We start from the raw sequence: 18,461 nt of genomic DNA on the forward strand, positions 1-18,461 counted from the left end.
GGGGGGGGGGGGGGGGGGGGGGGGGGGGGGGGGGGGGGGGCACCTCCAGAGAAGACGATGACGTGAATGAATAGCCAATCCCAGGTTTTAATAGGCTGGGACACATTGGAAGCAGAATTTAAAGCTACTACGAGGAACTTTCATGTAGTGTTGATTTTGGCGGTCCCTGTGGACAAAAGCGGTAGTGTATCAGAGCACCAGAGCACCCTTTAGAAAACCTCTCATTTCACTGCAGCAGGCTCTGACTGTCTGCTCTGCTCAGTCCTGGTTCTGGTTTTCCCGTGCCTCCCTTTCCTCCAGCGGGCCCAGCATTACGGCCTGGGCCTCCAGCAGCGTGGTGTCGGTGTTGGACCGGTGGAGCAGTGAGCCACAGCTATGCTCCTGGTCAAGTCTTTGGTGATTTCCTTGTCTTAACTTTTTTTTTTTTCATCAACTGTGGTGTAAAACAGAAGAGGAATGTAGATGGAGAGAAGTGGAAGCAGGTTCAACTCTCCTTTGAGTTTTCTCCGCCATGCTCTGCTCGGCCTTGAGAACCGTTTTCATTGGCTCGTGAGCAGGTAGCAGACGCTTACATCCCGGCACGAAGTCCAAAACTTCAGTGGTATATTTTGCAAACTCAGCAGTCGGCATCCTCTGTGCAAACTTTACTGCTTCTGCTATCTTTCCACCAGTGATTCTGTTGAATTATTCAAGCTTATATCGATTACATCTGTGGCTCATGCTCTGCAGGTACAGGGGACACGCAGATACAGCCTGCAATGCTGGATGGACCACATACCTCTGCTTTAGACAATATTGTCTAAAGCAATATTAGATTATTATTTAAAATGCAGATTATTATTTAAAATCTATTCCTTGTATAAATTTAGAACAAAGCTCCGCACTGCCAGTCAAACTAAAAGCACGCCTCTACTGTGTGAAAATAGCAAAACTTAAAAGCAAGTACAAACTTTTCAGACACTAATCACACCATTAAGCTAAATTGTGCTACGCTTAATTCCGCCCGGGCTTCTCGAATTATTTAAGCGTTTCCCCTGACGCACTGGAGGCGGGCATGTGTCCAAGATCTCAGAGTCACTGCCCGCTTGATGCTAAGTCCCCCAGGCGTATCTCTCGTCTTGCACTTGGCACGGAGCAGCTTGGGAAGGTATTTGGGAGCTTGTAACAGTGTGTTATGGTGGAGCTACAGACGGGGAACGGATCAGGGATCATGTTTTATCAATGCCGGCGTGCCGAGCGCAGAGATTTGCTGTGGCGGGCCAAGAGGCCGCGGACCAAGTGACACGCACAAGCGGACAAGAATGCAACATGAGCCACTGGTTTGCCTGGTGTTCATCTGTCTCTGTCTCTTGGACGGTGTCTACGTTACACAACTGGCTGGAGTGAGACTTTAATCTCCTGATTAATAATTAGCAGATGATAAATATATGTAAGAATTACCGCCTCTGCTCCTTTTTCCTGAGAGTTAATGCATTCATTTATAAAATTGTATTAACTGTTATCTGAGGTATTTTGAGGTAACGCCTTGTTCATAATTTAGTACAACCATAAATATATACTACTACACCTGCAGTGTACAGCCGTGTGAGGAGACACACAAAGGTGCAGAGATGTCCTCTTCCAGACGGGTAACCAGTGGACAGTCTTAATGTAATGTTTATAAACCTGTCTTCGCTACATGGTGAGCTATGTTTTTGTAAAGAAGGAGAATATTTGTGTGGCTTCCTCGTGTTTGTCGTGACATTTGGGCAGCGTGATGGCTGAGGACTGCCTTCAAAGTAGGTTTCTCGTGCCAAAAGTGCGAGAGTTGCCGTAATTAAAGCTTTGATCAGAATAATCAGAAGCATTACATAATTAGCGTGATAACACTCGGGTCTGTGAGTCTGAGCCGTCTAAAAGCATCGCTCTCAGCTTGTCTCTCTTCTTTAATGATCTGCAGGTTGTTCCAAAAGAAGAAGAAGTGAAGGAAAAGTGGATCTCAAAAGACCATCTGTTTGCGCTGAGGATCCCAAAGGAAGCTCTCCGTCGCGGAGGAAAACCAACAAGTAGAAGACTCTTTTTCTTAATCTCTCCCTTCCAGTGCACCACCGATTACTGAGCAAAAACAAAGAGAGCCGTTCGTTCCTGAAACTGGTGCTTTGAAAAACAAGTATGAGGGAGGCTAGCTCTGAAAGTCGTCCATTTTAACTTCGTATTCCCTTTTATGAGTTGTTCTCCCCGGTTGTGAGTCTCCTTTTCTTGTGTTTGTTGTGTTTGTTTACAGTCATCCACTTTTTGATTGCTTACCGAACATCCATTATGGCACCTTTGCCATTTGTACAGTGGTGTTTCTATTGATTCGTCAACTGGTGCTCGTGTCTCTGTATGAATGACCATCGGATTCTTTCTCTTTTTTTTCGTGTCAAACTTGTCCTGTTTTGGATAAACGTGAACTCTTTTTTACCTTCTATATTGTAGCAGGAACGATTTTGTATCTTGTAGGTTTAGCAATAACACCCAATCTTCTGCTTTCACACCTCGCCACTAAATTCACGATCGGATACGTGCATATATATACAGAGTCTACGGGTGCACATGTAAATCGTTGTAAAGCAAACTGGGTCTTATGTACTGTAAGGCAGCTTCTGTGTCCAAATCTATCCTCCGTGCCATTTAAAGAGATTACCGATTTAAAAGTGGCACGGATTTATTTATGTGCAATAACTGGAACTTTGTAAGCTCCTCCCAACTGAGATTTATCTAGAACAATATATCTTACCGTGAGATTTTATCGAGGTTCAAATCAACCCTCAGAAATGTTGTCCTGTTTCCGGCAGACAGACAGAATGTCACCAGTTTTCATCTGTGAGTGGGAGTTAGATGAAATTATGATTTTTCAGACATGTCTATACTGTAGTTTATGAGATCAGAGATTTAACATAAAGTTTTATTGTTCCTTTTAAGTGTTATGTATTCTTTCTGAGACGTGCAGATTATTATTTAAAATCTATTCCTTGTATAACAGCTGAATACTAGCACATAGTTCATGTCGACCTGCGCTTCTGTTCTGACAATCATCTTTCCTCCGTACCTGTAAGGGACATCTGTTTCTAAACTTAGAGTGGTAATTTCTGTCTTCTGCATATTTGGTGCTAAGCGCTCCTTGTTGTGTTCTTTTCTTTGCACTACACTTCCCAGAGATCACGGCGTTGTCAATTTGTGTGTCTGGTACCGTCTTGGGGTTTTCTGTCCTTTTGTTTTCTGTAGGTGGCGCTCTTCTCTTTCTTTGTTCAAACATGCCGGCTTTTACCTCTTTTTCTTCTTCTATTTACCATAAACAAATCCAAAACATGAAACGCATCACTTCCTGTATGCCAGAGGACTCTCTTTTTTCACCCCTTGCTGTCTGTTAAGAGTGTCGGGAAGTTGCATCTTTCATGAAAATGTTGCTGATTATTCCTTATTGACAGAAAGTGATCATTTCCATCTTTTCTGATCTACATAATGGCACAATTCCAGCAGAGCAAAACCCTTCTTCGTGCGTACTCCGTTCCACGCTGCCAGATGTTGCCATTCCCTCCACAGCCTGTTAGCACGAAGGTCACTTGTATTCGGTGAACTCTGGGCTCAGGTTTTAAAGGACATTCACTCACTCATCCAGAAGAACATCTCAATACAACAGATCCCTTTTTGTATCTTTAAATCACAGGTACTCTTTCTTAATTGACTTACATTTTTGAAGCAGATGGTCCTGTACTTACCGTAAAGATTAAAAAAAAAGACAACACACTGTTGATATGCAATTGTTATACATACTATATTTGTAAAAATAAATCTATGTGCTTGTGTACAGTGAATGCTTTGTCGGGCCTTCCTTCATATCACTACATCTTTACGGTATCATTAAGTATTTAGTCGACTCTGACTTGCAGCACAGAGCTTTGTGTGTCAGCGTGACATCAGAGAGCCATTGATGTGTCACCTGCTGAAGAACGGCAAAGACGTAGAGACAAAAGTTTGCAAAATTACAGATGGTTTTCGGGTCATAGCTGCATCCAAGCCCTCTCGAAGAGATAATGATAATAATATTGTAGTGCAGTGTGCACTATACAGGAGAAAGAATTTGTCTGCTTAATCATGCACATGATGTGTACGTCATCAAGATTCAAAATCTCTTTTCCGAGGGAGTCCTGGCCAAGAAAACATAAAAGCACAAATAATAAAATAATAAATACTAATGGATCAAACTTCTGTATTTCCTGTCCCTCCGGTGCCTTTACTGAATAATAACTATATCGGCATCAATATCGTATCATGTCGCATAATGAAGTGACTGTTTTTACGGTTAGAATCCTGATGTGTTTGTTTCTTGTCACAATGAAACAGCTCGTCACTGGCTGCCTTTCAGAGACCTAAGTGCAGCTTCAGAAGGTGAGGTGGTTAAACCTCGAGCACTGAAATGTCCCTCTGAAGACTCGTCCAGCTTTTAGCCCTGCAACAGAAAGTCAATGGCCTTTTGTTGGCTCCGTACAAAGAGCAGGCACTGAAACTAATAAAGAGACTCTTGTAAACGGGAGGTATTAAACTCAAACGGTGACAGCAGAAGCACAATGCAGCGCTCTTTCTTCATCGGCAACCTGTTGCACACAGTGTTAAATCCCCTTTTTTTTCTCTCTCCAGCAAACAACCAGAGCCCGACGTGAGAAAAATCAAGAGTGCAGATGACGTAAGTGCAGGTGACAAATCCCTCGCCCGTGTCCATGGCTTTTAATCAGGAGCCAAGAGACTGAATGTAACACCTTGTCAGCATCACCAAGTAACCCAGATGAAAATAAGGAGAAACTGCAGTTGAAGCGCAGATGATAAACAGATAAACAACCCCTCAGTAAGTCACACGCGCTGATGTATTAATGGTGTGAAAATAGTTTTAATCGCCTTCTTGATCTCCTCTGTAATCTTCCATCTACACCCCCACATCCTGAAATAGCACTGAAAGAACTGGATGTGTCTCATGCCTCTAACAGTGACGTCACTCAGGCTGCATCTTAGAACCGCGCTGTCATGACTTCACCGTGAAGCTGATCAGATGTGACCCAGACCGGCTCGATCAAAGGAAGCGACGGAGAGAAGATAGATGCAGATTTATTCTACTTTGTGACAAATAGTTTTACTATATTTTAATTGGTATCGAAACAAATTTCATGGGTTTCTTTCCCATCGGGACACAATTATTTTTCAGGGAAAAAATTAATAAATATATATATACTGTATATATATTTATATATATATATATATATATACCTCAATAGAGTGTTGTTCCCGGTTCCCTCGTCTTGAAGTCAATGTGTTTTTTGAATATTTTTTGTTAGATGCATTAAAGTCTGTGATGAACACAAGCTGAAAACATTTTAACGTTTTGTTTTACGACACAGAATACGTTAGTACATACACCTCTCGGGAATTGTGAAGTTTTTATGTGTCTTTAAAAAGGCGGTTGCTCACAAGTGTCTAAATGAGACGACAAAACGTCATCACGCCAAAAACTATCGTCCTCCTTTAGATGTTATTTTTCTCAAAACTCTTCACCAGCAGCGGAGATGTCCATAGAGCAACACACTTGACCTGTGACCTTTTCCTGCAGTAGCACCTCCCTGCACTCTAACCCTGTTGGCTGAGTGCACAACAGGACGCTAAGGAGCAAAGTCAATTCTACACATAAACATCGTAAGTCAAAGAATCAACCTGAACTTTAAATCAAAACACAGAGGGCAAACACATGTTAAGTGTTGTAGGAAATAGAAGAAACACCTCTCCCTTGTGGTCCCACTGAGTACTACAGTAATGACTGTGCAAGTATGTGTGTCATGTCATCCCAGAGTCAAGTTATTAATAAAATCCATTCTCTGTCAAATCAGCACGTGATGAAAATCTGATGAAAATCACTTAATTTCCCCTGATTTCATGCTCGACCTCTCCGGCCGCGGTGTAATCTCATATAGCATGTTCTTTGTGTTGACACTCAGGAACACATAATGTGAGTGAGCGATTCATGAACTGCAGCCGTGGAAAATGACATGAGTGCCATTTGGAGCGCCGTACGCAGCCGTGGTGGTGGTGGTTGGTGAAATACAAGCCGCTGCTGGAATGTCCACAATGTTTCACAGCACCGGAGCAGAGACACAGAACTGCTTGTTTACTCTCTCCAGTGGTAGAATAAGTATATATACAGTATATACATGTACGTCTGTTTTGTATGTTGTCTAATGTCTCACCAGCTAACTTATTTCCAAATGAAACTTCATTTTGAGCATTTTTACCAGACCACCAGTTGTGGAAAGTAAGCAAGTTGACCAAATTTTGAGGTACTTGTGCTTTAAATAGTAAAAGTATTTCCATTTTATGCTACTTTATACTATTCAAATAAATTAAAGAGACATTATACTCTTTACTGAACTACATCTTATTAACAGCTTTGCTTAATTTACTTATTCAACTTTTACATAAAATGACCTGTGAGCTTTATGAATATGATGTTATTACACCACACGACAGTAAATAAAATGGTTCAAATGATCTCCACCTCAACCAGCTACAACGTCAAGATACTACTTGCACATTAATGCATTGCCAGTAATAATTTAATGGAAAATGATTTCACAGTGGGCCATTTTGATCCATTATGGGTACTTTAATATTGCTACTTTAGCACAAGTAAATGATCCGTATACTTCTCCCAACACTGGCTGTACTTGTACTTTACTTGAGTACTTCCATTTTATAGATTATACTTCTACTTCATTACATTTCAGAGGAAATTATTGTACTTCTGCTTCACCTTCGCTGTCGAATGCAGAACTTTTACTTGCTAGTATTTCTACATTGTTGTATTTTATTTTTGTAATTTAACAAAGAGCACATTAGAGCAGGTAGAAGTAGAAAGACATCTTGATTGAGGAAGTAAAGAATGTAATCATGAGAACAATACTCACAAAGGAAATATGGATTGAACAAATGTATTTCCTCTATATAAGTTTTTTTTTTAAATACAGTTTGGTCACACATGTAACCCCCTCCTCCCCCTCAAGTACAATTAGATGCCATTTGTTCTCAACTCTGGTGTCGATGGTGTAATCAAGGGTGTTAATGATGACTCACATTTGGAAGGAAAGAACAAACAGGTACACACAGCGCTGCCTCCCAACTAAACACGCGCCCAGGGAAGTACAAAGAGACCCTAAAATGTGATGAAAGACGGACAAAATGTGCGTTTTAAATTCCTAAACTCTGCAATCATTTCATTTGTTGTTAACAGGTTTGTCTGCTTTTGTTTAAAGCCTTGCTTTAATGCAGAAAATCATATTTTAAAAGGATAAATTGCCCTTTTACTCTGCTGTATGACTCTCGGCATGAGTGGTTACAGCAGCGTCACATGATTAATGGCATCAGCTGACCTCTATCAGTTTCTAATGTGATCTCCACACCTTGTTAGCTGGAGACAGCCTAGACTGTCACATGATGAGTAACTCGACCTTTTATTTTGATAAAAACATCTTTTCTGGAAAAATAAATCTGCAATCTAAAGATGAATAATTTAGCTGTATTAAAATCAGATGATGATGCATCTTTAAACAGTTGCAAACCCACCAAACAATGACTAATCAGTGTTATAATGATGGAAACAGCTCTCGCCTTTAGATAGTGTTACTCTGTGTGATAAAAATAATTGTGTAAAACTGCTACAATAGTGTGAGATAGTCATCGGTTTTTGCTGTTGTTGTTTTTGTGTCATCACATTTATTAGAAGTAAGAACTCCTAAGGGACTATATTTCTTCGCTATTCTATCTTATTACACCTCCTGCGTTAACTTGATGATAAATATGTGAAGACATGGTCTCAAAGAAACAGAAGAAAAACCAAAAAAGCTCAAACTTTTATACAAAACAGTGAAAGATTTAATGTTCATGACAGCATGGAAAGAAAGAAAACCGCTTAAATACCACTTCATGTTGGACTGATGCAACATTAACTGTCATAATTAAATATGGTAAATATGTCTCATTGGGTATAATAGCAGAATAAATGGGCATTTACATTATTTACAATCTCATGTACAATATAAAAGCTGCTTGGTCCTCAGATACAGCCGAGTCTCCCTTCAGATTTGCACACAGCGTGTTCTTATCTCTCTCGTGTTGCAAATGCAGCTGGTGTTTGGTGAAAGCAGGGCGCCCTGCCCGTGGCAATATATCCACGTCAAAGTTTACTTCACAGGACGTGGTAGACGGGCCTGGATCCGGGGCTCTCCGGCGTGCAGGGCTGCGAGTCGGAGCTGCCGGGGGAGAAGGTGGCCGTGTCTCTCAGAGCCGGCGGAGCGCAGCTGGTCTCCACCGAGGACAGACGGTCCACGATGCTGGAGAGACACTCCAGACTGGAGGCTCCGACTGCCTTATCGCAGGAACTCTCTAAGAAGACAGAGGACATAAGTTTATTCAAAAGCACACACGAAGAAAAACATGTTTGATCATATCTTCATTCTTTTTATAATGTAGGAGATTTAAATTAATTTATTAGGTTTTTAAAGCACTCCTCTGGCACGGATGCATGTCATATTCACATCAGGCTGCTGTTGAAAGGTCTTACCGTTCCTCGCATACGAATAACTGTGGCTGTAGTTTGCATTCAGATGTTGCCACACTGGACTGTTGCTGTCGGCCTGCAAGAAAATGGGAAATCAAATTTACCCTTGAAGTCTTGCAAACAGAAATGTGTTATGGTTGCATAAATATATATATATATATATTTATATATATATATATATATATATAAGAAGCAGGAAAAGTGCAAAAACAAGCGATGCCCTTCACGATATTCTGGACAGGCTAATAAATCCTAAATTCCAAAGTTATGGGCTTCTTTATTTCACTTCCACCTTAAAGCCAAAGTGGCAGTATGCGCTCCCTTCCCCTACCAGAGCTCTGAGCGTGCCGAATCGATTGTATCAGTGGAAGCAACACCAGTTTGTGCAAGATGACACTTTCTCCTAGTAAATCTGCAGAAAATCCTGGCAGCGGTGCAGAACATGCAGTCAGGATGGAATGCAGAAAAGCGCCCAGTGTTTTTTTTCCTGCCAGACTTCAGTAAGGTGGATTTAGCTCGGTTTATTAGGGCTATAAAGTGTCCGGTGGTGGGAAAGCCATTACTCCATCCAGCACGATAACTTCTTTTATATTCACTGATACACTATCACCTTCAAACTGTTGTGGAGAACAACTAATTCAGCCTGACCTTTAATAACAATCATCACACACTGATACTTGTAGGACTGCAGAACAGATTTCAGAGAAGAGTATGACATGCATGGAGATTGAGGCATTGTAATTGAGGTCATTGGGGCAAAACAAGACTCTTTGATTAATAGGTTTCTAGATTAAGAATCCAGGCTCTATTTTGAGATGAAATACTCGACATGGTAATGAGAAATGGCACCAGCGCTTAAATGTAAGACTCCGAAGATACTTCGCTCAACAATAAAAGCCCTTTCAGGCAAACCTCCTGCAAAATGAAGTTGTCCTGCGTGTAGTTATTTCTCTGCCGGACTTTTGGTTTTTTAGAGCCGCAGCAAGCTGCGATGTTTGCACAAGGAGGCTGAACATGTGGATCAGAGGTCTTACCATGCCGTCAGAGCAGCTGGACAGCGGGCTCCCGGGCTCCGAGCTGCTCCCTCCAGGTAGGCTGTAGTAGTTTTCCACCTGTTCTCGTAGCAGGTCCTGCAGGCTCTCGATGTAATGGATGGCGTTGCGCAGGATCTCCACCTTGGGCAGACGTTGGCTGGGGTTGGCCGAGGTGCAGCGCCTCAGAGCCTCGAAAGCGTGGTTGACCTTCTTCAGCCGCCGGCGCTCACGCATGGTGGCGGCCCGTCTGCGGTCCACAAAGTTGGACTTGCGCTTGCAAGCCTTGCAGGCCCACTGGAGGCAGTGTCCCGGCTGGTGGGGGGCCCCGGGGATCCTCACATGCTCGTCCTCCTCGGAGCCATCCTGCTCTGCGCCGAGGCCAAACTCCAGGCTGTCCGGAGAGGAAGCACACGCGTCGTAGTAGACCTGCGATGGCGAGAAGACGTCCATATTTGCTGAGGAGAGAAGTATGAATGGATGGAAAGATGGGCGCGAGGAGGAAAGAAGGAGTGGGGTGAGAGAGAGAGGAGACCTCTGAGTGATATGAGGGGTCTGTTGCCCCAGGCCCCCCTTTTATGCCCCCAGGCCAGAGCCCAGGGCCCACATTGGCCAGATCTAATTACCATGGCCCATTGGCCCAGCCAGAAGGCAGGCTGGGGTTAGCTCAGCTCCCTCCCTGCCCCATCCCCAACCCGCTGTCTCTCACCCCCCAGTACCCTGCAGAGTTTCCCACATCTGCACTTACTGGTGTTTTCCTACTCATCACCGCTCTCCTGTTCCAGCGGCTCTTCTTCTGCAAGGCCACGATGAACACAATGCTTGGGAATGCTTCGGGAGTTCGGGGGGCGAACATTTGCAGCCTTAGTCACCACACGAGCAAATGCTTCGGTTTTTTCCGGTACTTCGGCTCGATTCATCTGTAACCGGCAACAAACGAAAGTCACACTTCGCCATAAAGACGTACATTATAAAAGCGTGTGTTTTGTTTTAGTCAAACTGTGCAGAAAAAGAGGGTGACCACTTGCAGGAGCATGCGGGCCAATTTGTACTGCGCAGACAACAGCGTTGCAGATGCAGCCCAGCTGCAAGGCAAGGTGTAACATTTCAAGCCCTATGAATTCACGGTGCAGTGGTAAGCCCCCTCTAAAACACCCCGGGCTCATCACCGAAGGTGCTGTGAATGAGGTGATCCTCCCTGTTTGCCTCATTTAAAAAACAGCAATCACACAAGTGACACCGCTGCTTAACTCCCCGCGCCATTTTGCTCCCAAGGACCAAATTTTAACCATTAAAAGTTATTGACACAAGTCAAGTACTTCAATTTCAGCACACAACAGATGGCCATGATGGCGCAGGGTTGCTTCAAGCAATGTGGAATGCAAAGTTTTCCATTTGAATAGAAGTGAAAATAAAGTAATTGGATATTTGACATTGACAGCAGTGCATATTAAAAACATGTTTTTCCTCACATTAGTAGAGATATTCTGCCTCTGTCTGCTTTGTTTCACACAGCTGACATCTGTTTCTGGGAAATAAAGATGGCGACATAGTAAACTGCTCTGGAGTGAAGTTTAATTGTCTCTCTATTTGCAGAATTGGAGGGGGGCTTTTTGCAGCTCGACCCCGAACGAGCCGACTTGTTTAGGTAATGATGTTGTTGACAGCTTACAAGGATACAATGCGGATATTTCTCACAATGTGTCAGAACGTTTGGCGATCCCCCTTCTCTGGGAACAGCGCGCACCTAAGAAAACAGCGGTATACCCGCTGCCTCTGAATGGCGGTCGGAGTTTGCATTAGGCACAGCTGAAGAAGACATCGGGCTCGCCTGCGCTTGTGGCTGCTGAGAAGATCAAAGGCTGCTCAGGCTGAGAACAACGTCGCCAACGAGAAAACCTGCTATCAAACCCGAGAGCTGATTGCGGCTGGAGTTAAGATTGGCGCAGCACATGGTGGGACTGGGCAAACTTCTATTGGCGCAGTCGTTACGCGCAGGATCTGGTCCCTTGGGAACTCTCTTGAGTTTGCTTTCTTGTTGTTCTCAAGGGTCAGAGACGGAGTTAAGTGAAGGGCAGGAGGTGATCCTTTATGTCCATCTCCCTCACGTCTGAAACCCTTATTTCTTCTAAACTGCCTCGCGCTTTGACTTAATATGCTGCTCGTTTGGTGCAACACAAGCCCCACAGACAGAGAGGCAATTTGTCACTTACATTCCTGCAAAACAAAGCTTCTGAAGCTCCTCGCCAAATAAAAGTTAATCACATTTAGATTTTTTTTTTTACTGCCAAAATACTGGGTGACATTTGAGTTTTATAAGAAAAGAAAAGATACAATAAGATTAATGTGTTTCTGTAACTATAACTTCATTAAAAATACATATTGATTCAGAATCAGAAACTAATATTAAGTATGTTTGCACATACAAGGAGTTTGGCTAGGTGATTGGTGCAGGACAATAAACTGTGCAATAGTAAAAGACATTACAACAAATAAAAATCTGTAAATTTACAAGAGAATATGATAAACAAACAACTTAAGAGCATGTTAAAATAAGTCTGTTATTTAAATGTCGTGAAGTTCATTAGATAATTCAGAGGCGTTTCAAAGGAAAATCATGTGAATAGATAAAGTTTAATACAAAATAATCTCAGGGGTTCCCCCCCCCCCACACATAAATTTTCCTTTCCACACAAGAATAACTGTAGTGAAACAAAAAAAAACATTTTGAGTGGCAACAGCATTTGTTTGGCAGAGAGCCGAAAGAGGTGTGCTGCCAGCTCCGCTGCAGTGAATCCTTTAGCAGGATATTCAAGGAGAGTCTGGATAAATCAGAGCATTCAGCCTCCAGGCTTATCCCCCCCGTCCTATAACTGCTCGCCTTTCATCAGCTTTGACTTTTAAACATACTGCCTTCACAGCCAAATGAGAATTATATGGTGTCATCAGTAACACTGAAATCCCTGTAAAGTTATAGAAGAGAGAGAGAGTCGGGGCTCGCAGAGGGAGCTGTTTCTTTGTGGGGTCTGATGGAGCAGACATAAGAAAAACAGATGGATATCGAGCTTTTACAGCAAATACCGGTCTTCTAATAGCACAAAATGCAGGTTTATATGCACATGTGTCAAGAAAATATTCAAATTTTAGACAGTAATATACCCAGGTTGAACAAACAATTTGTTTACAAGGACAAACTGTGATTGTTGTTGTTAGGTCTATAATTGAGGTCAAACGCAGGCATTAGCAAACAGACGTTAAATTAGCAGATACCCATGGAGCTGCAGCATGTAGTGAGGCAACGCTGCTGTGAGTGGGCAGGAGCCCATTAAAACCACATTACTGTTTAGAGGTATCACATTTCTGTCTGGTTTCTACAGAAAACTGGATATTTGGTAAAAAGATATGAATGGTTCTGTTGAAAAAGGGACACGTGAGGATTACTGCAAGCTCTTGATTCAGCTCAGTGATGGAGCAAGTATTCATATACTTTACTTCAATACAAATATGTAAATATACTCCATGACAAGTAAGTCCTGCTTCCAAAATTTTACTTAGAAATACAATTTTTACTTTAAGCATTAAAAGTAAGAGGACTTTGTAGTTATGCAGAATGGCCCAAAATATAATTTATATTTTCGGATCAATATTATAGAAAGGGGTAGGACTTTTTTTTTACTTCTGCCAACTCTTTTTCAAACAAAATATTGATTTAGTTTACTTAGTATGTGCTAAACATGTTTGCTGTTCATTCTGTTGGTTATTCTTGTTTCGTTTTCTCATTATTTGTTACATGTTTGAAATAAATCGACCTTATCTAATCTAGAAATATGTCAAAATACTTCTCTTATACCTCAGGAACATGCACGTATTACATTTCATTTAAAAGTGTCACAGCTGCGGTCGAAAAAAGTCCTTTTAAATCCTTCTGTGGAGCATCTTGGCTTCTGGAAGCGCTCACTCAACGCACGTTTTAGACACTAAAAACACAGAAAAAAGGGGCTGACCTTCAAACATAAGCATGGTTTGAACGCTCCCTGCTGCTTTGAAATAACTTTGTTTTCCCCTCCTTGGATGCTACATTGAAGCTTCTAATAAATCGGACACATGTGGGACACTGCATGGACACGTGTGTGTATGCGGACCTGAGAGATGAGGCAGAGTCCCAAAGGTCAACTGGGGCTTTGTGTCGTCCAAAGAGATCTGAGGGAGACCAGCACATCATCAACAAACGCCCCCAAACCCCCCCCCTGTCACGTCAATACACGACAAACAAGACTCAATGGATTTCCATACGGTTATGAGCCAAGTGATGATGAATTAAGACCTAATGGCTCAGATAACTACATTATCCCAGTGGGCTTTGGACTCACATGCCTGCTGCCCAAGATCCATGTCCCCAACGTACGACGTAGAGGAGAGCCCCGCTGTGTTTGGAGGGGACTCAAGTTACTGTTGTGGGATCAGTCCTGCTGGAGGCCAGCTGGAACAAAGAGAAGCAGCCCAAACCATTCCAGGGTTAAGCTTATGGACTTCTGATAGCCGTGAATGCCGGGGGAACTGGTAGACCTTGAACTGGTAATGTGCTTTTTTTTCTATTTCGGTGTAAAACACAGAGATACAGTGAGAAGCAGAGTCACCTTTTATTTGCAGGAAAAGGGTTCCTGAGTTGAAACTCTAAACATGTCATTTTTTCACGTCGATTGTGATTAAAGATACTATATGTGGTCTGATGCTTGAGTTGCCTCTGCTTGTCAAACACAATTCAACCACTTTCCTTTCCTTCATGCCCTTGAAGAATGAGGAGTACAATGATGTAGATTATTGCAAAAGTTTAAAGTGTAACTTCCCCCCAAGGTCTAAACCGAAGTCCACCCCCTGCATTTTTTGGGGAAAAAATGTGGGCAAGGGCCTGAGGGATGAAACCACGCCCACTATGTATGTGCAATATAGATACTTCATATTACCAACCTCATATGTGCAATAATGTGTATCCACTCAACCCGGTCATATTGTATTTTCGTTTGTTTAAGATTTACTTATTTATTGTACCTTTAATGTTTGACTATTTATTGTACTTGTTTTGTTTTCTGTATTATTTTCGACTGATGTCTCTTGTTACACTCTCCACTTTGCTGCTATAATCCTGCAAATTTCCCCACTGTGGGACTAATAAAGGATTATTTTATCTTATCTTATCGTATCTTCTGTGTGACAAAAGCCTCAACTATACACTATACAGCATTGATGTGTTTCATTAAAGTGCAGTTATATCATTTAGTTAAAAAGAAACGTTTAACTGTGAAGTTATTATTTCATTTATTGTCTTGGTCAGTTACATATGTACAAACATTTAAATACAATATCAGCTTTCATAAAAGCATTTATCTGTGTCTTAATATAAAATAAATAATATCTAAACATCACGTTATTATAAAATATGTACAAATGTGTTGCTCCTGCTGTACAAATGAAGACTACACAACAAACAGAAGCCAGAGTGGCTGAATATAGTGGAAATAATTTAGAGATAAATAATGTAAATTCGAAATTTGAAAATTGCTGTCTCGTCGAGCTCTTCGAGTATGTTTCAGTTTTCTGAAACGTCCTCGCTGAAGTTGATTTTGTCGTCGTTGGTGATGCTGTCCACGATGGAGGACAGACGCAGGAGGCTGGAGGCCCCAGAAGACTCACTGGTTCCTGAAAACAAAAGGACATCAGCAATAGTTTCCTTTTATGTATTTATTTACTGTTGATCGTAGGACAAGTTTGACAGATGTACCTTCTCTCTGGTTTATCATTGCTGCAGTGGAATGGTCGGCAGACGTCGGCCAGGTCTCGGACGACTTTTTCCAGTGGTACTCATGACCGACCACCTGTAACAACACACATCGCATGTTATCCATACATGTGTTTGGTCAGTTAATATTAAACCTCATGCATAAACACAAGTATAGTTTGTCAAATTGACAATTGATAAACTGAAAAACATTCCGAAAACGCGCAAACATACTTTTGACAGACATAAAAACCCAAATAAAGATGACTATTATTGGAAGATCAAAGGTATAACCGAACAGGAAAATATATAAAGTGACCAAACATTAACATCAGTGACTTAGTGAATATTATTCTGTTGGTCCCAACTGGAATAAAAGTCAATAAAAGTAAAAATTATGTCAATAATAGCACCAAAGACACCTTAGAGTTCCATGCAGAAATATTATAGGGATGTAACAGATACAATGGGGAATAAAAACACATCAGTAAGTCATCATGATGTCATTAGAAAGTAATCTGAATGCCACAGGCCTACTGACACACTCCGAAGAGATATCATGGGAACACTGTGAGGATTTTGAACGATATCTTACACTGTGCTCTTTGAACTTGTGGGATGATCCGTTTTGCGTTTTCTCCTGCTCGTCCAGCGTCTGCAGCAGGTCCTGTAGCCCCTCGATGTAGCTGATGGCGCTGCGTAAAATCTCCACCTTGGGTAGCCTCTGGTTGGGGTTGGCCACGGTCTTCCTTTTCAGCACCTCGAAGGCCTCGTTGATCTTCTTCAGCCTCCTCCTCTCCCTGAGCGTGGCGGCCTTGCGTCTGTCCGTCGGCGCCGACTTCCTCTTGCAGATTTTGCAGGCCCACATGAGGCACTGGCCGTCGCAGTGCGCACGGAGACCCGGGGGCGCGAGGACGTGCTCCTCCCCGCTGCTCTCCTCGCCGGTCTCGGACGGGACGTTATCCTGGCCCGGGGACAGCGGGCTGTCATTGCCGTTGTAGAGAGGGGACACCCCGGACATATCCAGGTGCTGTAATGGTCCATGATCCCCTTCTTCCAAATAGCGCAAATCATTGAAAAGATAAGGGTTGGTCTCAAAAAGGTCCATCATATTGTTGCGCCCCTCTCTCTGTTTTGACAGTGTGACTCTGGCATTTGAACAGAGCAGCAGGGACACAAGTCACCAGGCTTATATATAGAATGTGAAACTCTACCCAACGCTTTGGCTGCCACACTGCGTCTTCTTTTTTTTTTTCAATGGCTCTTTACAACCATACTGACTTTGTGCAGGGAATGCTTATACTTTGAGGTTTATTGAAATGTCATCTCACGTTTCATGACAGGTGCTTCACATATCTACATCCGGACAAAATGGCAGCACAGAGATATTCCCCGTGCGCTGCCGCTGAGAAAGTGAAAGACATAATACTCTTGTTAAAGAGTCAACATATCAACATTTAATATAACACTCCATAAGGGGTTTATGAAGGCTTTATTAGTGCTTTAGTTTATAGAACAGTAATGTGCCACTTGAAAAAACAATTTGGTGGATTGTGTCCTTCTGCAGCAGGTTATTGTCCTCATACATCAAGTTTGCTTTTATAGATATGCAGGCTGTTCTCACTCACTGTTTGTAGTTACACCTGAGAATACAGTTAAACAGGAGACTGCTGTCCGTGTCCTGTGTGAAACCAGAATTCAACAATGACTTCTTTGTCACTTAACTTCCGTACTTAAGTAACGCCACTTCCAACGTAATTTTGACCCGAAAGTTGACTTATTTGAAATGCTACTTCTGTTCTTCAGAAATGCCACTTCCAAAGTTTTTTTTAACTCAAAAGTTGACTTATTTGTCACATAAGTTCCGTACTTAAGTAATGCCACTTCCAACGTTATTTTGAACCAAAAGTTGACTTATTGGTCACGTTAATTCCTGATGTAAATAACACCACTTCTGTAGTTATTTCAACCCAGTTGTTGGTTTATTTGTCATATAAGTTCTAATCGCATTTCCTTGGTTATTTAAACCCAAACGTGGACTTATTTGTTATGTAACTTCTGTTCTTAAGTGACGTCTTTTCTGTAGTTATTTTAATCCAAACGTTGACTTTTTTTCTCCCATAACTTCCGTACATAAACAACGCTACTTCATATTCCACCGCCATATCAGATTATTTTAACAATATGTCAGTGTAGAGATTGTTTCCACTACCCCCAAGTGGCTAAAAAAATGTAACTCTTGATTGTGTTACCCAAAGTGTTACCCAAAAATGACAAGCATGTCATGCTGGATTACAGGCTAAACAGGTTGAACATACTGACCAACATCTTGTTTAAGGTAAAAGCAAACAGTCGCGTGAGTAAAGCATCATTCACATACAGGAGCCATACAATCCTAAACACACTTCAGATGTGTTGCGCCGGTTTTAGCCGGTGGGAATGGTATGGCCGATTGTAACATGTAGAAAAATCCCAACAAAAATAGATTGGAATGTGCAGTGTCAAAGCAGCTTTGTGAAACACATGCATGGGACGTTAAAAATAGAAACGTGGCTCATTCATCTCAGATTCATAAAAGAGATAAAGGCCCGTGAGGAGGTGTTATATATAGCTTGTGGCATTTCTGCTGCAACCTGAAAGGTCTACAATTGGAAACCTCACAGGTGGGAATGTGAGGGATTCCTATTTTTGTATGTCTGCAGTACTAGTGGGGTTTTACTTATACCCTGGAAGTCCCCCTCCCTCCTCCGGGCTTCTGTTATGTTGTTGGGGAGTCACGGAGGCTTTTCATCATTTGTCAGGCCAGGGTGTCTGAAACACTATTACCAGTCAACATGGTATCTCTTAAGTCATTCCTGTCACATCACACAGACTGTTATAAAGAGAAACCAAGTGAGAAAAAACGTATTCATATCAGCCTCGTGGTTTTATTTCCAATTTATATCTCTAAATCATAATTACTTTGACGACAAGCCGGTGGCAAAAATGCTGCTAAGTCACCATCAAAGACAGCTTCATAATCAAAAAAGGAGCTATA

General features: G+C 42.1%; 3 protein-coding genes across 5 annotated transcripts in view; 1 reads left to right on the forward strand and 2 right to left on the reverse strand.

Annotated features, from left to right (window-relative positions):
• The window catches only part of lin7a (lin-7 homolog A (C. elegans)), a 30,455-nt gene extending 26,619 nt beyond the window's left edge, over nt 1–3,836 (forward strand). For all 3 annotated transcript variants that reach the window (XM_031859013.1, XM_031859012.1, XM_031859011.1), the window contains one exon: nt 1,940–3,836. In XM_031859013.1, coding sequence (XP_031714873.1) covers nt 1,940–1,964 — 25 coding nt within the window. In that variant the 3' untranslated portion in view covers nt 1,965–3,836. The remainder of the gene's footprint in view (nt 1–1,939) is intronic.
• Nucleotides 3,837–8,182: 4,346 nt separating this feature from the next.
• Nucleotides 8,183–10,113, reverse strand: myf5 (myogenic factor 5). The gene is made up of 3 exons (XM_031859110.1): nt 9,652–10,113; nt 8,621–8,693; nt 8,183–8,442 (listed from the first exon to the last, which is right to left on the reverse strand). Exons 1-3 carry the CDS (start codon nt 10,099–10,101, stop codon nt 8,246–8,248), a joined length of 720 nt encoding a protein of 239 aa, XP_031714970.1. The 5' UTR covers nt 10,102–10,113; the 3' UTR covers nt 8,183–8,245.
• Nucleotides 10,114–15,212: 5,099 nt separating this feature from the next.
• Nucleotides 15,213–16,535, reverse strand: myf6 (myogenic factor 6). The gene is made up of 3 exons (XM_031859079.1): nt 16,020–16,535; nt 15,428–15,521; nt 15,213–15,345 (listed from the first exon to the last, which is right to left on the reverse strand). Exons 1-3 carry the CDS (start codon nt 16,533–16,535, stop codon nt 15,236–15,238), a joined length of 720 nt encoding a protein of 239 aa, XP_031714939.1. The 3' UTR covers nt 15,213–15,235.
• Nucleotides 16,536–18,461: the final 1,926 nt, after the last annotated feature.

The sequence above is a fragment of the Anarrhichthys ocellatus genome, unplaced genomic scaffold (genome assembly GCF_004355925.1).
Source record: "Anarrhichthys ocellatus isolate YVR2014 unplaced genomic scaffold, GSC_Weel_1.0 scaffold21, whole genome shotgun sequence".
Taxonomy (NCBI): Eukaryota; Metazoa; Chordata; class Actinopteri; order Perciformes; family Anarhichadidae; genus Anarrhichthys; species Anarrhichthys ocellatus.